Genomic DNA, 24,305 nt, shown 5'->3' with positions numbered 1-24,305 from the left:
GAAAGATTGGGATGAGGGAGTTCCTCTAGTGTTGTTTGCTGTCCGTGAGACAGTACAGGAATCTCTAGGGTTCAGCCCAGCTGAACTGGTGTTTGGACACACCATGAGAGGACCTATGAAAGTCCTTAAGGATCAGTTTTTGTCACAAGAGTTGTGTGTGAAAGAAAATGTGTTGGACTACGTTAGTCGCTTTCGTGAGCGCCTACATGCTGCCTGTGCTCTAGCAAAGGAAGCGCTGTCTTCCTCACAGAAACGGATGAAACGACACTATGACACACAGGCTGTTTCTCGTTCACTGCAGCCAGGTGACCGAGTTCTTGTATTGTTGCCTGTGCCAGGAGCGTCATTGTCAGCACGTTTCTCTGGTCCTTATGTCATTGAAAAGAAACTAAGTGAAACTGACTACGTGATACAGACTCCTGATAGAAAACGTCAATCTCGTGTGTGCCACGTTAACATGTTGAAGACATACCACACCAGACCCGTCACTCAGGTAGACAGTCCAGAGAAACTGGCCGAGTCGGCTGTCTCTATTGCTGCTACGGCTGTAGTGGGAGGTCATGTTAATGATGTGGACGGAGATGGTTTGGAGTTGCGCAATACTCAGCAGCAGTGTGCTAGATTGCCCAATTCAGAGATGCTGCTGTCTCTCCCGTCAAGCCTGATTCATTTAACGGACAGACAGTCAGATGATATTGTGAGGCTATTACACAGCTTTCCATGTCTTTTTAATGATGTTCCTACATGTACTAATGTGTTAGAACATGACATTAATGTTGGAAACGCTGCACCTATCAAGCAACATCCTTATCGTGTCAACGTCGCTAAGAGAAAGATAATGAGGGGTGAGGTCGGTTATTTGCTGGAGAATAACCTGGCTATGCCAAGTTCAAGTCCTTGGAGTTCTCCGTGCATTCTGGTTCCTAAACCTGATGGGACATCCAGATTATGTACGGACTATCGGAAAGTCAATGCTGTCACAGTGCCCGACTGCGTTCCCGTTACCCAGACTGGATGACTGTATTGATACTGTTGGTGCTGCTACTTATGTAACCAAACTAGATCTTCTAAAGGTTACTGGCAGGTGCCGTTAACCCCACGTGCCTCCGACATCTCTGCCTTTGTGACCCCAGATCACTTCCTACAATATGCTGTCATGGCATTTGGGATGCGGAACGCACCAGCCACTTTCCAACGCCTGGTTAACACAGTATTGGCTGGAGTTCCTAATTGTAGTGCTTACCTTGATGATCTGGTCATTTATTCAACTGAGTGGTCTGATCATGTTAAAACTCTAAGGGTAGTGTGTGAACGTCTAGCAACCGCTTCTCTAACCCTGAACTTAGCAAAGTGCGAGTTTGGGAAGGCCACTGTTACTTATCTTGGTAAACAGGTCGGCCATGGTCAGGTGCGCCCTGTAGATGCCAAGGTCTCGGCTATAAACGCATTTCCCGCACCTACCACCAGAAGAGAGCTACGCCGTTTTTAGGGATGGTTGGCTACTACCGTAGTTTCTGTAAAAATTTCTCTGCTGTAGTTGCTCCATTAACGGATTTGCTCAGTCCGAGCGAGAAAATTTGTATGGTCTGAAGATTGTTGTACTGCTTTCAACACTGCTAAAGCACTCTTGTGTAGTACTCCTGTTCTTGCTGCGCCAGATTTTGAACGGCCGTTTAAACTGGAGGTAGATGCAAGTGCCAGAGGTGCTGGTGCTGTTCTACTGCAGCAAGACCAGAGTGGAGTGGACCATCCTGTCTGTTATTTTCACGGAAATTTAACAAATGTCAGACAAACTATTCCACCATTGAACAAGAAGCTCTAGCTTTGTTGTTAGCTCTGCAGTACTTTGAAGTTTATGTTGGTTCCAGTGCATTACCAGTGATAGTGTATACTGACCATAACCCCTTAGTTTTTCTCCACCGGATGTACAACCAGAACCAACGCCTTATGCGTTGGGCACTTGTCGTGCAAAATTATAATTTGGAGATCCGCCACAAAAAGGGGTTGGATAATGTGTTGGCAGATGCTTTGTCTCGTGTGTAATGATCTAGGTTTTTTTTTTGTTATCCCGGCAGGATGATTTGTGAATTTGGGTGTTGTGATAGTACGTGTGTCGCAAACCATTGTGGTTTGCTCTTTTAAGGGTGGGAGTGTTACGGATACAGGTATCCTGTGTTTTTGTGTGTTTCTCTCCTTCTGCCCTAATCACAGGTGTCCTGTATGTTCCTGATTGGTGGTCGTTGAGGTGTCTGCTGATTGGACCAATCAGTGAACATTCCTGTGCATTGCACCACCTGTTACTCGTTTGTTCAATCACACATCCCATTGTATAAAAACCAGTCTTGTGTTTGTTGAGAGAGAGAGAGAATATTTCCGTATGTGAGTATGGACACTGTTGTGTCCTGTGTATTGTGTACTCACTAAGTTGCTGGTTACCCTGTTGGTAACTTTGTTAGAATCTATTTCTTTATGTGAGTGTGGATACTGTTGTGTCCTGTGTATTGTGTACGTACTTAATTGCTGATTACCCTGTTTGGTAGCTTTGTGTGTTTCTGGGAAAAGGGGAGTTTAAGCTAGTTGCCCTTGGGCGTACATTACCCGTAGGAAGAAAGCTGTCTAAAAACACTAGTTAGACCTGAGCGGACCACCCACTGTACTTTTGTATGACTAGCAGTAGCCTAGCGGTTCTTCAGGCAGGCTAGATCAGTTTAGGGGGTTTTACACTATTGTTTCATTTCTTGGGTCCTGCTCAGCCCTTTTTCCCAAACCCTTACCGTGTGTTCTGAAATAAACCATTTGTGTTTGACGGTAGTTCATGGTGGTTGTGTCACATTTGTTCTCACTGCTCCATGCCACACTCCTAATTTGCATAATTTATGTTACGGGTCTCATGTCCATCCACCCTAGACGTTTAGAGCCACGGGGTTCGTAACAATGTGACTGGATTACACTGATGTAGGCTGCTTTTGACCACAAGGTATTCAGTCCATAAATGTTGACTTTTTCCCATTTCTGAAGTACACTACTTACAGTAAGCTGCTTTTGAGAAGAGCCTGTGTGTGGGAGGAGACTGTGTCTGAGAGGAGCCTGTGTCTGGGAGGAGCCTGTGTGTCTGGGAGGAGCCTGTGTGTCTGGGAGGAGCCTGTGTGTCTGGGAGGAGCCTGTGTGTCTGGGAGGAGCCTGTGTGTCTGGGAGGAGCCTGTGTGTCTGGGAGGAGCCTGTGTGTCTGGGAGGAGCCTGTGTCTGGGAGGAGCCTGTGTCTGGGAGGAGCCTGTGTCTGGGAGGAGCCTGTGTGTCTGGGAGGAGCCTGTGTGTCTGGGAGGAGCCTGTGTGTCTGGGAGGAGCCTGTATGTCTGGGAGGAGCCTGTGTGTCTGGGAGGAGCCTGTGTGTCTGGGAGGAGCCTGTGTGTCTGGGAGGAGCCTGTGTCTGGGAGGAGCCTGTCTGGGAGGAGCCTGTGCCTGGGAGGAGCCTGTGTCTGGGAGGAGCCTGTGTGTGAGAGGAGCCTGTGTGTGGGAGGAGCCTGTGTCTGGGAGGAGCCTTTTTGTGTGCCACCCACCTGAGGAGTGTAGTAGAGAAGCAGTTTACTGTTGAGGTCTGACAGCTCTCCATCCGCCTTGAACAGGGACACATGGTTGGGGCCTGGGAGGGAGGGAGGGTTACAAGGTTACTATATATAGTGTGTTGGGTGTGTGTACATACCTGCAGAATATAGGGCCCTAGTGTGTGTGGCCAGTGTTGGGTGTTACTGTATACAATGTTTATATGTACCAGCAGTGTATAGGGCCTTGGTGTGTGTGTTTATATGTACCAGCAGTGTATGAGGCCTTGGTGTGTGTGTTTATATGTACCAGCAGTGTATAAGGCCTTGGTGTGTGTGTTTATATGTACCAGCAGTGTATAAGGCCTTGGTGTGTGTGTTTATATGTACCAGCAGTGTATAGGGCCTTGGTGTGTGTGTTTATATGTACCAGCAGTGTATGAGGCCTTGGTGTGTGTGTTTATATGTACCAGCAGTGTATAAGGCCTTGGTGTGTGTGTTTACATGTACCAGCAGTGTATAAGGCCTTGGTGTGTGTGTTTATATGTACCAGCAGTGTATAAGGCCTTGGTGTGTGTGTTTATATGTACCAGCAGTGTATAAGGCCTTGGTGTGTGTGTGTTTATATGTACCAGCAGTGTATAAGGCCTTGGTGTGTGTGTTTATATGTACCAGCAGTGTATAAGGCCTTGGTGTGTGTGTTTATATGTACCAGCAGTGTATAAGGCCTTGGTGTGTGTGTTTACATGTACCAGCAGTGTATAAGGCCTTGGTGTGTGTGTTTATATGTACCAGCAGTGTATAAGGCCTTGGTGTGTGTGTTTATATGTACCAGCAGTGTATAAGGCCTTGGTGTGTGTGTTTATATGTACCAGCAGTGTATAGGGCCTTGGTGTGTTTGTTTATATGTACCAGCAGTGTATAAGGCCTTGGTGTGTGTGTTTATATGTACCAGCAGTGTATAAGGCCTTGGTGTGTGTGTTTATATGTACCAGCAGTGTATGAGGCCTTGGTGTGTGTGTTTATATGTACCAGCAGTGTATAGGGCCTTGGTGTGTGTGTTTATATGTACCAGCAGTGTATAAGGCCTTGGTGTGTGTGTTTATATGTACCAGCAGTGTATAAGGCCTTGGTGTGTGTGTTTATATGTACCAGCAGTGTATAGGGCCTTGGTGTGTGTGTTTATATGCACCAGCAGTGTATAGGGCCTTGGTGTGTGTGTTTATATGTACCAGCAGTGTATAGGGCCTTGGTGTGTGTGTTTATATGTACCAGCAGTGTATAAGGCCTTGGTGTGTGTGTTTATATGTACCAGCAGTGTATAGGGCCTTGGTGTGTGTGTTTATATGTACCAGCAGTGTATAGGGCCTTGGTGTGTGTGTTTATATGTACCAGCAGTGTATAAGGCCTTGGTGTGTGTGTTTATATGTACCAGCAGTGTATAGGGCCTTGGTGTGTGTGTTTACATGTACCAGCAGTGTATGAGGCCTTGGTGTGTGTGTTTATATGTACCAGCAGTGTATAAGGCCTTGGTGTGTGTGTTTATATGTACCAGCAGTGTATAAGGCCTTGGTGTGTGTGTTTATATGTACCAGCAGTGTATAAGGCCTTGGTGTGTGTGTTTATATGTACCAGCAGTGTATAGGGCCTTGGTGTGTGTGTTTATATGTACCAGCAGTGTATAAGGCCTTGGTGTGTGTGTTTACATGTACCAGCAGTGTATGAGGCCTTGGTGTGTGTGTTTATATGTACCAGCAGTGTATAAGGCCTTGGTGTGTGTGTTTATATGTACCAGCAGTGTATAAGGCCTTGGTGTGTGTGTTTATATGTACCAGCAGTGTATAGGGCCTTGGTGTGTGTGTTTACATGTACCAGCAGTGTATGAGGCCTTGGTGTGTGTGTTTATATGTACCAGCAGTGTATAAGGCCTTGGTGTGTGTGTTTATATGTACCAGCAGTGTATAAGGCCTTGGTGTGTGTGTTTATATGTACCAGCAGTGTATAAGGCCTTGGTGTGTGTGTTTATATGTAACAGCAGTGTATAGGGCCTTGGTGTGTGTGTTTATATGTACCAGCAGTGTATAAGGCCTTGGTGTGTGTGTTTACATGTACCAGCAGTGTATGAGGCCTTGGTGTGTGTGTTTATATGTACCAGCAGTGTATAAGGCCTTGGTGTGTGTGTTTATATGTACCAGCAGTGTATAAGGCCTTGGTGTGTGTGTTTATATGTACCAGCAGTGTATGAGGCCTTGGTGTGTGTGTTTATATGTACCAGCAGTGTATAAGGCCTTGGTGTGTGTGTTTATATGTACCAGCAGTGTATAAGGCCTTGGTGTGTGTGTTTATATGTACCAGCAGTGTATAGGGCCTTGGTGTGTTTGTTTATATGTACCAGCAGTGTATAAGGCCTTGGTGTGTGTGTTTATATGTACCAGCAGTGTATAGGGCCTTGGTGTGTGTGTTTACATGTACCAGCAGTGTATGAGGCCTTGGTGTGTGTGTTTATATGTACCAGCAGTGTATAAGGCCTTGGTGTGTGTGTTTATATGTACCAGCAGTGTATAAGGCCTTGGTGTGTGTGTTTATATGTACCAGCAGTGTATAGGGCCTTGGTGTGTGTGTTTATATGCACCAGCAGTGTATAGGGCCTTGGTGTGTGTGTTTATATGTACCAGCAGTGTATAGGGCCTTGGTGTGTGTGTTTATATGTACCAGCAGTGTATAAGGCCTTGGTGTGTGTGTTTATATGTACCAGCAGTGTATAGGGCCTTGGTGTGTGTGTTTATATGTACCAGCAGTGTATAGGGCCTTGGTGTGTGTGTTTATATGTACCAGCAGTGTATAAGGCCTTGGTGTGTGTGTTTATATGTACCAGCAGTGTATAGGGCCTTGGTGTGTGTGTTTACATGTACCAGCAGTGTATGAGGCCTTGGTGTGTGTGTTTATATGTACCAGCAGTGTATAAGGCCTTGGTGTGTGTGTTTATATGTACCAGCAGTGTATAAGGCCTTGGTGTGTGTGTTTATATGTACCAGCAGTGTATAAGGCCTTGGTGTGTGTGTTTATATGTACCAGCAGTGTATAGGGCCTTGGTGTGTGTGTTTATATGTACCAGCAGTGTATAAGGCCTTGGTGTGTGTGTTTACATGTACCAGCAGTGTATGAGGCCTTGGTGTGTGTGTTTACATGTACCAGCAGTGTATAAGGCCTTGGTGTGTGTGTTTATATGTACCAGCAGTGTATGAGGCCTTGGTGTGTGTGTTTATATGTACCAGCAGTGTATTAAGGCCTTGGTGTGTGTGTTTATATGTACCAGCAGTGTATTAAGGCCTTGGTGTGTGTGTTTATATGTACCAGCAGTGTATGAGGCCTTGGTGTGTGTGTTTATATGTACCAGCAGTGTATAAGGCCTTGGTGTGTGTGTTTATATGTACCAGCAGTGTATAAGGCCTTGGTGTGTGTGTTTATATGTACCAGCAGTGTATAAGGCCTTGGTGTGTGTGTTTATATGTACCAGCAGTGTATAAGGCCTTGGTGTGTGTGTTTATATGTACCAGCAGTGTATAAGGCCTTGGTGTGTGTGTTTATATGTACCAGCAGTGTATAAGGCCTTGGTGTGCGCTGGCTGCAGGGCCTCATGACAGATGAAGGCGGTCCCCAGGAGCCCGTCCAGTGAGGTGGGCGTGCCCCACTCCGTGTCCTGCAGCCCGGCTGGGATGGTGTGGACGGGAGCGTCATGCAGAGGCCCGGGCCCAGGCCCCCAGCGGCCCGCCGCAAAGGAGGCTGGGAAGGACTGGGAGCGGGTGATGGGGGGGGCGTGGGCGGGGAAGACCATCTCTGCCAGGGGGAGGGAGGGGAGGCAGGGTGGGGACGTGGTGGTGGTGGTGGTGCGGTGGCCTGCTGAGCCAATACAACAGGAGGTGAAAGGCTACAGGGGGAGGGAGGGAGGGAGGGAGGGAGGGAGGGAGTGAATGAATAGGGAGGGAGTGAGTAGGGAGGGAGAGAGGGAGTGAATAGGGAGGGAGGGAGGGAGGGAGTGAATAGGGAGGGAGGGAGGGAGTGAATAGGGAGGGAGGGAGTGAATAGGGAGGGAGGAGGGAGTAGTGAGGGAGTGAATAGGGAGGGATTGAGTAGGGAGGGAGTGAGTAGGGAGGGAGAGAGGGAGTGAATAGGGAGGGAGGGAGGGAGGGAGGGAGGGAGTGAATAGGGAGGGATTGAGTAGGGAGGGAGAGAGGGAGGGAGGAGGGAGTAGGGAGGGAGTGAATAGGGAGGGATTGAGTAGGGAGGGAGTGAGTAGGGAGGGAGAGAGGGAGTAGGGAGGGAGTGAATAGGGAGGGAGTGAGTAGGGAGGGAGAGAGGGAGGGAGGGAGTGAATAGGGAGGGAGTGAGTAGGGAGGGAGAGAGTAGGGAGGGAGGGAGGGAGGGTGGAGAAAGTTAGACATAAGATGGTAGTGTTTCTGTTAGTTATCCACCCAGTCAGACCCATTCTACAGCTATTTGTCATGGTTCTGAAACCAGAGGTGGGACCAAGTCACTGTTATTGGAGTCACAAGCAAGTCTCAAGTCACAAGGTCTGAACGGGTCAAGACTCGAGTCAAGTCCAAGTCGTGCATTCTAAGAGCAAGTCAAGTCAAGTCTCAAGTCAAGTAAAAACAAAAAATATACATGCAACAACTTGTTCCAACTACCAAATCTTTGTCTATTTATTGAGGCTACCAGACTGACCTTTTCATTATTTAGTCTACAACACATCTTTATTAGCCTATATAATTGTAAATATGGACCTTGTAGCAGTCGTAAGGGCATGAAGCCAGCAGAAGGCAAGGCAGGTTTGACGTGCTCAGAGTGTGTAGATTTATTTACAGGTCTTGGTGATCCAATGGTGAAAGCGCCATATCATTCATTTTACATTTACATTTTAGTCATTTAGCAGACACTCTTATCCAGAGCGACTTACAGTTAGTGAGTGCATACATTTTTCATACTGGCCCCCCATGGGAATCGAACCCACAACCCTGGCGTTGCAAACGCCATGCTATACCAACTAAGCTACATCCCTGCCGGCCATTTCCTCCCCTACCCTGGACGACGCTGGGCCAATTGTGCGCCACCCCATGAGTCTCCCGGTCGCGGCCGGCTACGACAGAGCCTGGATTCGAACCAGGATCTCTAGTGGCACAGCTAGCACTGCAATGCAGTGCCTTAGACCACTGCGCCACTCATTCAAAGTATACAAGTAGATGTACCAACAAGAGGAGAAAAAATCCCTCTCCACTCCTATGGTGCGTCTTCGCCACAGTAATAATTCATTTTAACAACACATTCCAAATGCAAGCTTTATAAGTAAATTATACATGTCTAGCTATTGTTACCTATCAGAAGACCAGTAGGCCTACGCTAGTAATTGATGCCCCATTGCTGGTGAGCTTGCAAAGTAAACAGTTAATATTCTTGATTACCAAACAATTTTTGGAGCTGCATATTTATTTATTATGGCAATCCTCTCTCTCCCTACAATTTGACGTTTGCGCTGCACCCTATCCTCTAGCTGTACAGCAAATCAGCACTCTGTTCACTAGCTCATACCGATTTGTGTTGATTGACAGTTTGCTGGTCCAATCGGAATGTCGAGTGTGCATTTCACTAGCCAATCTGCTGCAGTTTTTTTGTTTTGTGCAAGGGTGATGCTGCGGCTACTGTCTCGGGCTGCCTGTAGAGTAATCCACGTAGGACTGTGTCACAAAATGGAGTGGCACAACATTACAAAACCTGGCCAGATCATTTCCAGTCATCAGTCTAAAGTAAAAGTCCCAGAGTCTTGACGCTCCAAGTCAAGTGTCAAGTTATTTTATTTTCCATCAAGTCGAGTCTCAAGTCATCAAATGTGTGACTCGAGTCCAAGTCATGTGACCCGAGTCCAAAACTCTGCCTGAAACCCAGGATGGCTAATGCAGCTGTAATGGACCCAGGATGGCTAATGCACCAGTAATGGACCCAGGATGGCTAATGCAGCCGTAATGGACCCAGGATGGCTAATGCAGCCGTAATGGACCCAGGATGGCTAATGCAGCCGTAATGGACCCAGGATGGCTAATGCAGCCGTAATGGACCCAGGATGGCTAATGCAGCCGTAATGTACCCAGGATGGCTAATGCAGCAGTAATGGACCCATGATGGCTAATGCAGCAGTAATGGACCCAGGATGGCTAATGCAGCAGTAATGGACCCAGGATGGCTAATGCAGCCGTAATGGACCCAGGATGGCTAATGCAGCCGTAATGGACCCAGGATGGCTAATGCAGCCGTAATGGACCCAGGATGGCTAATGCAGCCGTAATGGACCCAGGATGGCTAATGCAGCCGTAATGGACCCAGGATGGCTAATGCACCAGTAATGGACCCAGGATGGCTAATGCACCGGTAATGGACCCAGGATGGCTAATGCAGCCGTAATGGACCCAGGATGGCTAATGCAGCAGTAATGGACCCAGGATGGATAATGCACCAGTAATGGACCCAGGATGGCTAATGCAGCAGTAATGGACCCAGGATGGCTAATGCAGCCGTAATGGACCCAGAATGGCTAATGCACCAGTAATGGACCCAGGATGGCTAATGCAGCCGTAATGGACCCAGGATGGCTAATGTAGCCGTAATGGACCCAGGATGGCTAATGCACCAGTAATGGCCCCAGGATGGCTAATGCAGCCGTAATGTACCCAGGATGGCTAATGCAGCCGTAATGGACCCAGGATGGCTAATGCAGCAGTAATGGACCCAGGATGGCTAATGCACCAGTAATGGACCCAGGATGGCTAATGCAGCAGTAATGGACCCAGGATGGCTAATGCAGCCGTAATGTACCCAGGATGGCTAATGCACCAGTAATGGACCCAGGATGGCTAATGCAGCCGTAATGGACCCAGGATGGCTAATGCACCAGTAATGGACCCAGGATGGCTAATGCAGCCGTAATGGACCCAGGATGGCTAATGCAGCCGTAATGGACCCAGGATGGCTAATGCAGCCGTAATGGACCCAGGATGGCTAATGCAGCAGTAATGGACACAGAACAGATGTAAAATGTTAATTTTTTTTTATCTAACAAGAGAGAACTGATAATCGTAAACAATTGTCTTTCAATTTTCTGTCTGTCTTTTGCACTTTGCTCTCAACCTATGTCCTATTCCAACCATATTTTGTCCTACTCCAACCATATTATGTCCTACTCCAACCATATTTTGTCCTACTCCAACCATATTTTGTCCTACTCCAACCATATTTTGTCCTACTCCAACCATATTATGTCCTACTCCAACCATATTTTGTCCTACTCCAACCATATTTTGTCCTACTCCAACCATATTATGTCCTACTCCAACCATATTATGTCCTACTCCAACCATATTATGTCCTACTCCAACCATATTATGTCCTACTCCAACCATATTATGTCCTATTCCAACCATATTTTGCTTTCCACATTTAGTAATGTCCTTCACCCCATTGTCTCAGTCTCTCACCTCGTTGAGCGAGGGGAAGCGGAGTTGGGCTGTCTTGCACTGTTTTCCATCGATGTAGATGGTGACCAGATTCTGACCGAAGGGACGGCGGCCGGGAATGTGGACTATATCCACAGAGTGCTGTGGGGAGGAGAAGAGAGAGAGACAGAGAGAGACAGAGAGAGAGACAGAGACAGAGAGAGAGACAGAGAGAGAGACAGAGAGCAGAGAGACAGAGAAAAAAAAAAAGAAGAGAGGGAGAGAGAGAGAGAGGAGAGAGAGAGAGAGGGGGGGGAGGGGGGGGGGGGGGGGGGGGAGAGAGAGAGAGAGAGAGAGAGAGAGAGAGAGAGAGAGAGAGAGAGAGAGAGAGAGAGAGAGATTACTTCTATGCAAGGTATGCCTGCTAGAGTATTATGCTTTCTCCAGAATCTAGAAACATGAGTGTGCCTTGAAGTACTAGTTAAACATCCATTATTAAATCGTCCCTGACAATTATCATTCATTAGAGTAACAACACAGCTGTGGTGAGCAGATGGCACAGCAGCTAGCTAGCTGATCATAGCTTACATCAGGGCCGTCAGTTAAGATGGGGAAACAACTCCGTATTGAGAGCCTGTGTCTCGGTCTCAGTGTGCGTCCCAAATGGAGTAGTGGCCTGAGAGTAGTGGCCTGAGGGAACACACTTAATGTGTTGTGAAAAGTGTTATGAAATGTAATGTAATGTAATATTTTAAACTGTATATAACTGTCTTAATGTTGCTCGACCCCAGGAAGAGTAGCTGTTGCCTTGGCAGGAACTAACTGAGATCCATAATAAACCCCAGGAAGAGTAGCTGCTGCCTTGGCAGGAACTAATGGGGATCCATAATAAACCCCAGGAAGAGTAGCTGCTGCCTTGGCAGGAACTAACGGGGATCCATAATAAATACAAATTGCATCCTATTGTCTATATTCTCTATATAGTGCACTGTATAGGGAATAGGGTGCAATTTGGTACCCATCCTCTGTCCCTATATCTCTGTGTGTACCTTACCCAGCAGCAGTCCGATAGAGGGTGTTCTGGAAGGGACACAGCCATGTAGTCCTTCTTAGTGCAGACAGCCACAACCAGCACTCCCTCCAAGGTGAAGAAAGCCTCCAGACCTGTACCACTGGCTGTCAACAGGCTAAGAACCAAGGAGACAGGAAACACATCAATAACCGCCCCTTGGGGTTCAGTAAACTTGACTGAATGGAATTTAAATTTGATCCAACTGATGACTGGTAGCAATATTAAGTTACTCTGCCGGTCATACTTTTGAATCATATTTCCTTCAACTACGGCTGTGGCGGTCATTACATTTTGCCAGACGGTTATTGTCATGCCAAAGCCTGCCGGGTCTCACGGTAATTTACCGGTAATGAACATAAAACGCCTTTGGAACATCCAATAATAAATCAATGTGATAGACACCATCAAAATAAATATATTATTTATTTTAGTCAGGTCTAAAGAAACATTATGATATGAAGAAAATGTATTTCAGAAGAACAGAATATGAGTTGGCCTACTGTATGTTATCTGGCTATGCTCCATGCCGTAGGCTGTAGGCTTGTACATTTAGCTGACAAGATATTATTATACGTCCCGTGCCATTACTTTATGATTTTATAGTAAGAAGAATATAATTGAACTAGAAAGGATATTTTTCCCATTCCGGAGCGAGTGCGTATATGGTTAGTATGTCGAGTGTAAAAGTGATCATTTGAAACAGGTCCTATATGCTAGATTTAGAGTTATTTGGCAACTTTAGCTGTGAATGATACAAACCTTATTAGAATGTCTTAGAAATCAAAACATATACGGGCTGCGTGATGCGACTATAGGCTATTGATGATCTGAGAAAGTCGCAAAAAAAAGCTTGCGCTCTGTTACTTGCCTCAGGCTGCACAGCTGTTCTCTCGTCAAGTGATCATATTTTCACCCATCAGACTATTCTCAATTGAATCTCGTCTTTACTGATATGTACAATTTGTTTAGATTTAGAATGGCCCATTATCAAATGGGGAGGGGCAGGGGGGAAAAAGACATGTCATTGTGGTCCTCTGAAGCTCAATTGGTAGAGCATGGCGCTTATAACGCCAGGGTAGTGGGTTCGATCCCCGGGTCCACCCATACATTTAAAAAAAATTATGCACACATGATTATTATTATTATTATTATTATTATTCATCATCTGTATGCACTCTAATAGTGAATGGAAGCCGAGCGCTTTCCCGCCTGTCCATTTTTAAATGATGCCTGGTAGGCTACTTCGGTTTTATAGCGGAGCTGTGTTTAATATGAGCAGCTCAGAAATAAACTGTTTGAGGAGCATGCTCTCGCTGCGCGACAGCTGATATTCCGCCCAAACTCTGTATGCCATGGGCTCTCCAACCCTGTTCCTGCAGCTACCCAGTACTCTGTATGCCATGGGCTCTCCAACCCTGTTCCTGCAGCTACCCAGTACTCTGTATGCCATGGGCTCTCCAACCCTGTTCCTGCAGCTACCCAGTACTCTGTATGCCATGGGCTCTCCAACCCCTGTTCCTGCAGCTACCCAGTACTCTGTATGCCATGGGCTCTCCAACCCTGTTCCTGCAGCTACCCAGTACTCTGTATGCCATGGGCTCTCCAACCCTGTTCCTGCAGCTACCCAGTACTCTGTATGCCATGGGCTCTCCAACCCTGTTCCTGCAGCTACCCAGTACTCTGTATGCCATGGGCTCTCCAACCCTGTTCCTGCAGCTACCCAATGCTTACTTTGGGAAACCAAGTGAAATCTGTTTTGGGAACATCGATGGTAACATGTTTTCGCAACGAAACATATTTCATTAAAACTGTTGACAGCCCCTCTGCACGCTCGAGAAAGGAATAAAGGAGAGAGAGGAGATGAAATATCATGGTGGTGAGATATTCTGTATAGCTAAAGGTAATGTCACCCAATTAATTATGAAAATATAAATAATCCCCCATTACTAGGCTATTCAAAATCAAATACAAATTCACTATAATTGTAGGCTAACTGTATGCCGCCCTGCACAATCAATGAACCAACAGCATCGACTAGGGCTCTACGTTCCCTCCCAGACTTGTGGATAGACATTTTAGAGCGTAGCGTGAGGTAACCAGTCCATCCACTATGCATAATGATCCACACTCAAAGGTGATTACTATAATTTGTTTAATTTTGGAGTATAGGCTAGACCAATTATGTACCAAAGACATCTTAAATAAGTTTTGTTTTATGTTTTTCTGCCATGTGGAATATGCGGTAAGCTATGTATTGTATAAGGCACAACCATCATTTGAATTTAGATTATTTTTTTTCCAGGCTTGGGTCCATAAGCCTATGCGTATGTATAAGCTCTAATATGCATGTGGGTGTTTTGAATGAATCATCACCTTAGAAAGCGCTGTCCATTTAGTTGTGTTAGGCTTTGAAACAACATCCACAATGGCCATGTTTTCCACTCAGTTTCAACCTGCTGTTGAACTTCTTCCTTCAAATGGATCATCCCAGTGAGGGGAGTTTTAAAAGCAGGATACTGTCACTGTTTGATGTGATTTTCGATTGCATTTGCATTGATGTCAGAGTGGTTAGAGGGACAATAGAGCCCTGAGTAGCAGGCCATTAGGACCTGATGGTAGTTAGCAAGTTGAGTACTATCAAAGCATGTCCAGAGTGCATAAAAGGAGATTACCGTGACTTAACGGTCACGTGGAATATTACTGCGGTCATAATTCATGACTGCCGGTGTGGCGGTAATACGGTCACCACAACAGCCCTACCTACCTTCAACAACATTGCCTGAAAATCAAACGGCCCATATTGAAAACCATTGTTTATTGTGGTTGTAGAATTAAAGTGCTTGAGAGACGTGGGGGGGGCTTTTGTTTATTAATTCTCATTGGGCCAGCACCGGCTCTCTCATTGGGCCAGCACCGGCTCTCTCATTGGGCCAGCACCGGCTCTCTCATTGGGCCAGCACCGGCTCTCTCATTGGGCCAGCACACATCAAGCAGTAGTGTGATCTTAGGTGTATCCACATCTCTCCAGTCTGGTACCTGTACAGCTGTTTCCTGCGGGGGCCTTTGCCCATACCCCGGGTCGCCGCCCCTGGTGCCCCAGTAGACGAGCGGGTGCTGTGGGTGGAGAACTCTGAGTGGAATGGAGGGAAGTCCATGTTGAGACAGAGCCAGGCGTGGAAGGAAAACCCGCTGCCTGGCCAGCGCTGGACCGTGGGCACCATGATCCCCGCCAGGGGATGGGTCAGGTCAAAGTACTGAAGGGCGCTTTCGCTCCCCTCCCTGGCCGCCATCGCTGCCAGAACCCGGATGATGCGGGCGCAGTAGGGGTGTGTCCCGGTCCCCTTTCCTGCCAACACGTCCTGCCCCTGGTAAGAGAGATAATTTTATCTAAGGGTGGTCATGCCTATCTGTCTGGAGGTTGATATCTGTCTGGAGGGTGATATCTGTCTGGAGGTTGATATCTGTCTGGAGGTTGATATCTGTCTGGAGGGTGATATCTGTCTGGAGGGTGATATCTGTCTGGAGGTTGATATCTGTCTGGAGGGTGATATCTGTCTGGAGGGTGATATCTGTCTGGAGGGTGATATCTGTCTGGAGGGTGATATCTGTCTGGAGGGTGATATCTGTCTGGAGGGTGATATCTGTCTGGAGGGTGATATCTGTATAGAGGCTGATATCTGTCAAATTCACTTATATGTGTATTAAAGTAGTCAAAAGTTTAGTACTTGGTCCCATATTCATAGCACACAATGACTATATCAAGCTTGTGACTACACATTTGTTGGATGCATTTGCTGTTTGTTTTGGTTGTGTTTCAGATTATTTTGTGCCCAGTAGAAATTAATGGTAAATAATGTGTTGTGTCATTTTGGAGTCATTATTATTGTAAATAAGAATATAATATGTTTCTAAACACTTCTACATTAATGTGGATGCTACCAAGATTACGGATAATCCTGAATGAATTGTGAATAATGATGAGTGAGAAAGTTACAGACACACAAATATCATACCACCAAGACATGCTAAGCGCTCACAATTACAATAACAGGGGAGGTTAGCATTTTTGGGGGCTATGATATTTGGAGTATAAAGCCAAAATATTTTGTTAAAATGCTTCACTGTCCTAATAATTACAGAGGTCACTGTACAGTATATTAAACAAATTGAAAGCATTACAGAGCATCAATTTTAAATCAAATACCTGGTCGGGGGGTCGGAGCAGCCTCAACAGACTCTTCAGCTCAGCAGGCCTCAGACAGAGAGACCCCAGGTCCTGTAACAGCCCCAGGAGGGCGTCTGCACACTGGCGGTCCAGTCTCTGTGGCTGGGAGAGGACATGGAGCACAGCCCCCACCAGGCCAGCCTCCACGGCCACCGTGCGGCAGGACAGGGAGCTCCCGCAGACCGCAGCCAGCCACTGGGCTACCAGGAGCTGCAGGTCCCTCTGGGGAGCCAGGTCAGGCAACCACTGGAGGAGGAGGAGGAGGGGCTGGTCGTTACTGATACCCAGGTGATGGGCGTGGGCGTGTTCCCCTTCCACCGCCTAGTGGAGAGAGGGAGAGGGAGGGAGGATAGGGAGGGGGGGGGAGAGAAGAGGAGGGGAGGGGAGAGAGGGGCAATGATGGAGAAGGAGTGAGAGAGGCTTTTGTGGAAGTCTAAATATATCTAACCCACAGAAAGACATGAGAAGTAAATGACTAATGGCCTTCATGATAACATTATCTTCTGTCCCCTTCATGATAACATTATCTTCTGTCCCCTTCCTGATAACATTATCTTCTGTCCCCTTCATGATAACATTTTCTTCTGTCCCCTTCATGATAACATTATATTCTGTCCCCTTCATGATAACATTTTCTTCTGTCCCCTTCCTGATAACATTATCTTCTGTCCCCTTCATGATAACATTTTCTTCTGTCCCCTTCCTGATAACATTATCTTCTGTCCCCTTCATGATAACATTTTCTTCTGTCCCCTTCCTGATAACATTATCTTCTGTCCCCTTCATGATAACATTTTCTTCTGTCCCCTTCATGGCAACATTATCTTCTGTCCCCTTCATGACAACATTATCTTCTGTCCCCTTCATGACAACATTATCTTCTGTCCCCTTCATGACAACATTATCTTCTGTCCCCTTCATGACAAAGTGATATTCTGTCCCCTTCATGACAACATGATATTCTCTACCCTTCATGACAACATTATCTTCTGTCCCCTTCATGACAACATTATCTTCTGTCCCCTTCATGACAACATGATGTCCCTTTACACTCTACATTAGTATCCGTTAACCAGATGAAGTGAGGGAGTGTTGTGGTACTCACCATGTTCATGAGCTCCTGCAGCAGGCGTTTAGTGGGCTGGCCCTGGCTCTTCAGCACGTCAAACAGCTGGGAGTAGCCAATCCTCTCCTTGAAAACCTCCTGGAGGGAGACACAAAAACAGACAGGTTAGTAATCTACAGAGACACAGGTTGCCTCCCAAATGGCACCCTATTCCCTATATAGAGCCCTATGGGCCTTGGTCAAAAACTGCACTATACAGGGAATAGGGTGCCATTTGGGACAGAGATAGAATTAAAGAACTGCCTCCCTGGCAAACAGCCACACCGCCTCACAACAGACAGGAGGACAAAGAGACTGTCCACACCGCCTCACAACAGACAGGAGGACAAAGAGACTGTCCACACCGCCTCACAACAGACAGGAGGACAAAGAGACTGTCCACACCGCCTCACAACAGACAGGAGGACAAAGAGACTGTCCACACCGCCTCACAACAGACAGGAGGACAAAGAGACTGTCCACACCGCCTCACAACAGACAGGAGGACAAAGAGACTGTCCACACCGCCTCACAACAGACAGGAGGACAAAGAGACGTCCACACCGCCTCACAACAGACAGGAGGACAAAGAGACTGTCCACACCGCCTCACAACAGACAGGAGGACAAAGAGACTGTCCACACCGCCTCACAACAGACAGGAGGACAAAGAGACTGTCCACACCGCCTCACAACAGACAGGAGGACAAAGAGACTGTCCACACCGCCTCACAACAGACAGTAGGACAAAGAGACTGTCCACACCGCCTCACAACAGACAGGAGGACAAAGAGACTGTCCACACCGCCTCACAACAGACAGGAGGACAAAGAGACTGTCCACACCGCCTCACAACAGACAGGAGGACAAAGAGACTGTCCACACCGCCTCACAACAGACAGGAGGACAAAGAGACTGTCCACACCGCCTCACAACAGACAGGAGGACAAAGAGACTGTCCACACCGCCTCACAACAGACAGGAGGACAAAGAGACTGTCCACACCGCCTCACAACAGACAGGAGGACAAAGAGACTGTCCAAACAAGAATGAAAATAGAGTCAATCCTCATCAGCCTCTTTTTCTGTTCTGATAAAATGTGTGTGTCTGTGTGTCAGACAGAGGAAGATGATGCTAGAACTATGCTTGTGTGATGAAGAGCCCAAGACCTGAAGGCTTGAGTAAGCTCCCAGAAATAATGCCTAGGCTTTAGCTGGGAGGGCTAATATAGTGTGGATGACTGGGGTACAATACCCAGTAGCCCATACCAGGTCTATAAATCCTTACCTTGGCAGAAGGGGAGTTACTCATGATGGATGTGAGGACTCCGAGGGCATGGACTGTGATGCAGTCAGAACCTTTCTCCAAAACCTACACAGTCAGGGGGACATAATAAGACGTGACACCACAGAACTAACTCAAGGGGACATATTTACATGAAACACACACACAGGGAAAAGACAGAAGATACCAAAACAACTGTGTCAATTACTGACAGGTGCTGACATGCAGAGGCCAAACCAACACACAACTAATACGATTGCAAAAGTCTTCTGCCAAAAAAAGAATGTGACACACAAGCAAAACCCATTGTTACACAATACACGAGTGGTGCATAGGACACATCAAATCAAAGATTCCTTAACACATCTACAACCACAAGACAATGTGAAAGATACCACACCACCACCTGACACAGAGGAGGAGGAAGATCCCAAAAGGAGCCTTGAAACAGTGAGGAGATACATGCTTGGAGAGATGACCCCACACACACACAATGTGCACAACATCTGACCTACTGATGACAGCAAGACACTCAGCCTCTATTAGTGAATATGAGGTATAAGAACAGTGAGGGAGCCTCATATCCACCCGCAGTAACAAACTGGAGGACTGAACTATCTAGCTACATACCACTAGACTATTTATATTATAAAATCAAACATTAACCAGACATATTTGACAGAATCTGACAGAAACCGTATGTGGACCATCTTAGAGAATGTTCTGTATAGTGGCCGTTGTGGTTCTGTAGGTGAATGTCAGTTTCTTTTGGATCGATTTTTTTGCCTTAGTGTTTTGTTTGTGGATCCCTCTGTGAGAATGAATGTATGTGGATTTGGGAGGGGGAGGGGGGGGGAGGGGGAGGGGGGAGATGTATATTGACGCTGAGTTTAAACTAGACTGAGTTCTGTAGAAAAACAATAAACTAATTGTCAACAAAAAGAAGAAGAGAGAGCTACTAGTCCAGTACACAGATCACCCTCCATCTCTCTGAGCTCCTTAAACAGGAAGCGTCTTTAACAGGAAGTCTGGCTAGTCAACCTCATTTTTTTTTTTATTATGCAGGTAGTGCAATTATACTACGTAGCTATAGACTATGAGGTGGGAGGGGGAGGAGAGAGCAGAAAGAGAGAGAGAGAGAGAAGAGGCTGAGTTTTCTGCTGACAGTCAGACCTATTTCAACATCATGGAGGTAAAGTACCTGGTCCACTTCCACCTCTGTATCCGTGAGCAAACGTGTGGTGAGGTCACACACACCCTCACGCTCCGACCTACACCTGCTACTCTGATAGAGCTGCAGGACAGGACACACACAGATGGACAGACAGACAGACAGAGACAATGTCAACTCACAGAGGACCATGTTTGGCTCTCCATTGTGGCAGCACCTGCTGTAGGAAGAACACACCTGCTGTAGGAAGAACACACCTGCTGTAGGGAGAACACACCTGCTGTAGGGAGAACACACCTGCTGTCTGAAGAACACACCTGCTGCAGGAAGAACACACCTGCTGTAGGGAGAACACACCTGCTGTAGGAAGAACACACCTGCTGTCTGAAGAACACACCTGCTGTAGGGAGAACACACCTGCTGTAGGGAGAACACACCTGCTGTCTGAAGAACACACCTGCTGCAGGGAGAACACACCTGCTGTAGGGAGAACACACCTGCTGTAGGGAGAACACACCTGCTGTAGGGAGAACACACCTGCTGTAGGGAGAACACACCTGCTGTAGGGAGAACACACCTGCTGTCGGAAGAACACACCTGCTGTAGGGAGAACACACCTGCTGTAGGGAGAACACACCTGCTGTAGGGAGAACACACCTGCTGTAGGGAGAACACACCTGCTGTCTGAAGAACACACCTGCTGCAGGGAGAACACACCTGCTGTAGGGAGAACACACCTGCTGTAGGGAGAACACACCTGCTGTAGGGAGAACACACCTGCTGTCTGAAGAACACACCTGCTGTAGGGAAGAACACACCTGCTGTAGGGAGAACACACCTGCTGTAGGGAGAACACACCTGCTGTCTGAAGAACACACCTGCTGCAGGGAGAACACACCTGCTGTAGGGAGAACACACCTGCTGTAGGGAGAACACACCTGCTGTAGGGAGAACACACCTGCTGTCTGAAGAACACACCTGCTGCAGGAAGAACACACCTGCTGTAGGGAGAACACACCTGCTGTCTGAAGAACACACCTGCTGTAGGAAGAACACACCTGCTGTAGGGAGAACACACCTGCTGTAGGAAGAACACACCTGCTGTAGGGAGAACACACCTGCTGTAGGGAGAACACACCTGCTGTAGGGAGAACACACCTGCTGTAGGGAGAACACACCTGCTGTAGGGAGAACACACCTGCTGTCTGAAGAACACACCTGCTGTAGGAAGAACACACCTGCTGTAGGGAGAACACACCTGCTGTAGGAAGAACACACCTGCTGTCTGAAGAACACACCTGCTGTAGGGAGAACACACCTGCTGTAGGGAGAACACACCTGCTGTAGGGAGAACACACCTGCTGTAGGAAGAACACACCTGCTGTAGGGAGAACACACCTGCTGTAGGGAGAACACACCTGCTGTAGGGAGAACACACCTGCTGTAGGAAGAACACACCTGCTGTAGGGAGAACACACCTGCTGTAGGAAGAACACACCTGCTGTAGGAAGAACACACCTGCTGTAGGGAGAACACACCTGCTGCAGGAAGAACACACCTGCTGTAGGGAGAACACACCTGCTGTAGGGAGAACACACCTGCTGTAGGGAGAACACACCTGCTGTAGGGAGAACACACCTGCTGTAGGGAGAACACACCTGCTGCAGGAAGAACACACCTGCTGTAGGGAGAACACACCTGCTGTAGGAAGAACACACCTGCTGTAGGGAGAACACACCTGCTGCAGGAAGAACACACCTGCTGTAGGGAGAACACACCTGCTGTCTGAAGAACACACCTGCTGTAGGGAGAACACACCTGCTGTCTGAAGAACACACCTGCTGTAGGGAGAACACACCTGCTGCAGGAAGAACACACCTGCTGTAGGGAGAACACACCTGCTGTAGGGAGAACACACCTGCTGTAGGGAGAACACACCTGCTGCAGGAAGAACACACCTGCTGTAGGAAGAACACACCTGCTGCATGAACTGAATGTCATAAGTTAGTTCTGGATATGCATGAACACACACCTTTTATAACAACTGACATTTGACAGACAAATGGATGGATGGATAGACAGAAAGACAGAGAGAGACAGAAAGACAGACCTTGCTGTTCTGGATGAGTCGGAGGATGTGTTCGAAGCAGTTGTTGTTGAGGAAGATGGCCTGCAGCACCGGCCTGTCTGAACACTGCAAGATCTCAGGCACCGAAGCTGTTGAGGACAATATGACTCATCATCAACAACATGATGAATAACTTGTTAGTCACAATTACAACAAGAATACATACCTGGCCTTCAGAGATAAATCCTTCATATAGAAGAGATATGTCTCATGTTTTTGAGTTGTAATTTAAAGGTGTTTTGTAGAGAAGGAGTAAAGACAAATGTCATCCTTTAGGTAGCCTGGGTGCCAGTGTGTTGGTGCCATCATGCCAACACTGTGTCACTCATTATCAAGCCATGTGTGGAGATGGAGAGTGACTCAAGTCAAAGTAAGTAGAGCTAAAATTGAATCAATCAGACAACTAAGTTAGCTAGCTAGTAGTGTGAGTAACGTTACATAGCAACAAGGCACCTAATGCAATTACAAAGACACACTATCTTATCTAGCGAAGCGCGGTACCTGCCTCTTCATGTTAAAGTCCGTTATGTATTTTTTCTTTTCGGAAGGGCAGGGCTGTGCATGGCACTTATCTGTAGACCAATTCTAAAGCTTCATATAGGGGTTAGCTGGCTGAGTTTACTCCCCTCCACAATATATACACCCCTATGGAAGATATCCATATTACAGGGATGTAAACTACAGATAAGTATAGGGTATGCCTAACCTGGGTGCCAGTCTGTTGGTGCGATCATGCCAACACTGTGTCACTCATTATCAAGCCCATGTTTGGCTTGAGAAGGACACCAATGAAGTTGGCCCCGTATGGAAGAGATATAGAACACTTAAACAAGATTCCTGTATGTTCTACCTGGAAGTAATACATATTGCAGCAAATACACATCCAAGATTCATAGAAGATTCTTGTCATATCTGACTTATATGGGTGGGTAACATTTAGACACAACAGACATGCTGCATGTATTATATAAAAAAAACATACAAGAGACATGTCAGCTAAGCCTTCTGAGGTCCCACATACACATTTCAAAGCACTGTCATGCCACTGTGATGTCATGCCACTGTCTGACATCATGCCACTGTGACGTCATGCCACTGTCTGACGTCATGCCACTGTCTGACGTCATGCCACTGTCTGACATCATGCCACTGTCTGACATCATGCCACTGTCATTCTTACTGAAGAAGGAAGAAAAGTCTGCCGTGAGCAGGAGGAGGAGGGGGAGGAGGAAGAGAGGAGAGGGGGAGGAGAGGAGGAGGAGGGGGAGGAAGAGAGGAGAGGGGGAGGAAAGGAGGAGGAGGGGGAGGAAAGGAGGAGGGGGAATGGCTTCGATAACAGCAGTGAATCTATTTTGTTATGAAGTGGCGAGCCCTCAACAATCATTCTCATGATAGCACATTGGTAGTAGTCAGTGACAAATATCAAAACTAATCTGGGCTTGGTTAAAACCCTGGACGGGAGACCAAAGGCATAGCTGTAGATAGATCAACTGTCCAGTAGGAGGTGCTGCCCAGCCTTAAACATGGAAACTCATACCTGAAAATGTATATACAAAATGGTAGTCTTCTTATAGTAACCGTCATGGTTCTTTATACGTATGTTGACTTATAATAACGATGTGAAACTTATAAAAGGAAAGCATTTCTTTTCTAGCGGTTACATTGTCAGAACATACACTTTTCTTATAATATTAATATATCACTCTTATAATTTATATATTTGGCCTCAAATATGTCATCCCATATCTACGTAGGAAATTCACCACAATCGTTGTGAATTGTTTATGTTATATAAGACATATACACTATATACACAAAAGTATGTGGACACCTCTTCAAATTAGTGGATTCGGCTATTTCAGCCACATCCGTTGCTGACAGGTGTATAAAATCGAGCACACAGCCATGCAATCTCCATAGACAAATATTGGCAGTAGAATGGCCTTACTGAAGAGCTCAGTGACTTTCAACGTGGCGCCGTCATAGGATGCCACCTTTCCTTTCAGTTCGTCAAATTTCTGCCCCGGTCAACTGTAAGTGCTGTTATTGTGAAGTGGAAACGTTTAGGAGCAACAGCAGCTCAGCCGCAAAATGGTAGGCCACATAAGCTCACACAACGGGACAGCCGAGTGCTGAGGTGCGTATTGCATAAAAATTGTCTGTCCTCACTACCGAGTTCCAAACTGCCTCTGGAAGCAACGTCAGCACAAGAACTGTTAATCGAGAGCTTCATGAAATGGGTTTCCATGGCGGAGCAGCCGCACACTAGCCTAAGTTCACCATGTGCAATGCCAAGCGTCG

At 46.9% G+C, this 24,305-nt stretch overlaps 1 protein-coding gene across 5 annotated transcripts in view; it reads right to left on the bottom strand.

Annotated features, from left to right (window-relative positions):
- The window catches only part of LOC121556912 (neurobeachin-like protein 2), a 110,773-nt gene that overhangs the window by 55,436 nt on the left and 31,032 nt on the right, over positions 1–24,305 (bottom strand). For 3 of the 5 annotated variants that reach the window (XM_045208571.1, XM_045208572.1, XM_045208573.1), the window contains exons 10-19: positions 21,987–22,093; positions 19,907–19,999; positions 18,709–18,792; positions 17,423–17,521; positions 16,297–16,638; positions 15,129–15,457; positions 12,075–12,207; positions 11,063–11,182; positions 7,134–7,467; positions 3,558–3,640 (exon numbers count right to left, since the gene is read on the bottom strand). In XM_045208571.1, coding sequence (XP_045064506.1) covers positions 3,558–3,640; positions 7,134–7,467; positions 11,063–11,182; positions 12,075–12,207; positions 15,129–15,457; positions 16,297–16,638; positions 17,423–17,521; positions 18,709–18,792; positions 19,907–19,999; positions 21,987–22,093 — 1,724 coding nt within the window. Of the gene's footprint in view, positions 1–3,557; positions 3,641–7,133; positions 7,468–11,062; positions 11,183–12,074; positions 12,208–15,128; positions 15,458–16,296; positions 16,639–17,422; positions 17,522–18,708; positions 18,793–19,906; positions 20,000–20,058; positions 20,658–21,986; positions 22,094–24,305 lie in introns of those variants that run through there. The other 2 variants (XM_045208574.1, XM_045208575.1) reach the window with 2 other exon arrangements.

This window comes from Coregonus clupeaformis, chromosome 28 (genome assembly GCF_020615455.1).
Source record: "Coregonus clupeaformis isolate EN_2021a chromosome 28, ASM2061545v1, whole genome shotgun sequence".
NCBI lineage: Eukaryota > Metazoa > Chordata > Actinopteri > Salmoniformes > Salmonidae > Coregonus > Coregonus clupeaformis.
This window is presented reverse-complemented; position numbering and strand designations above follow the sequence as displayed.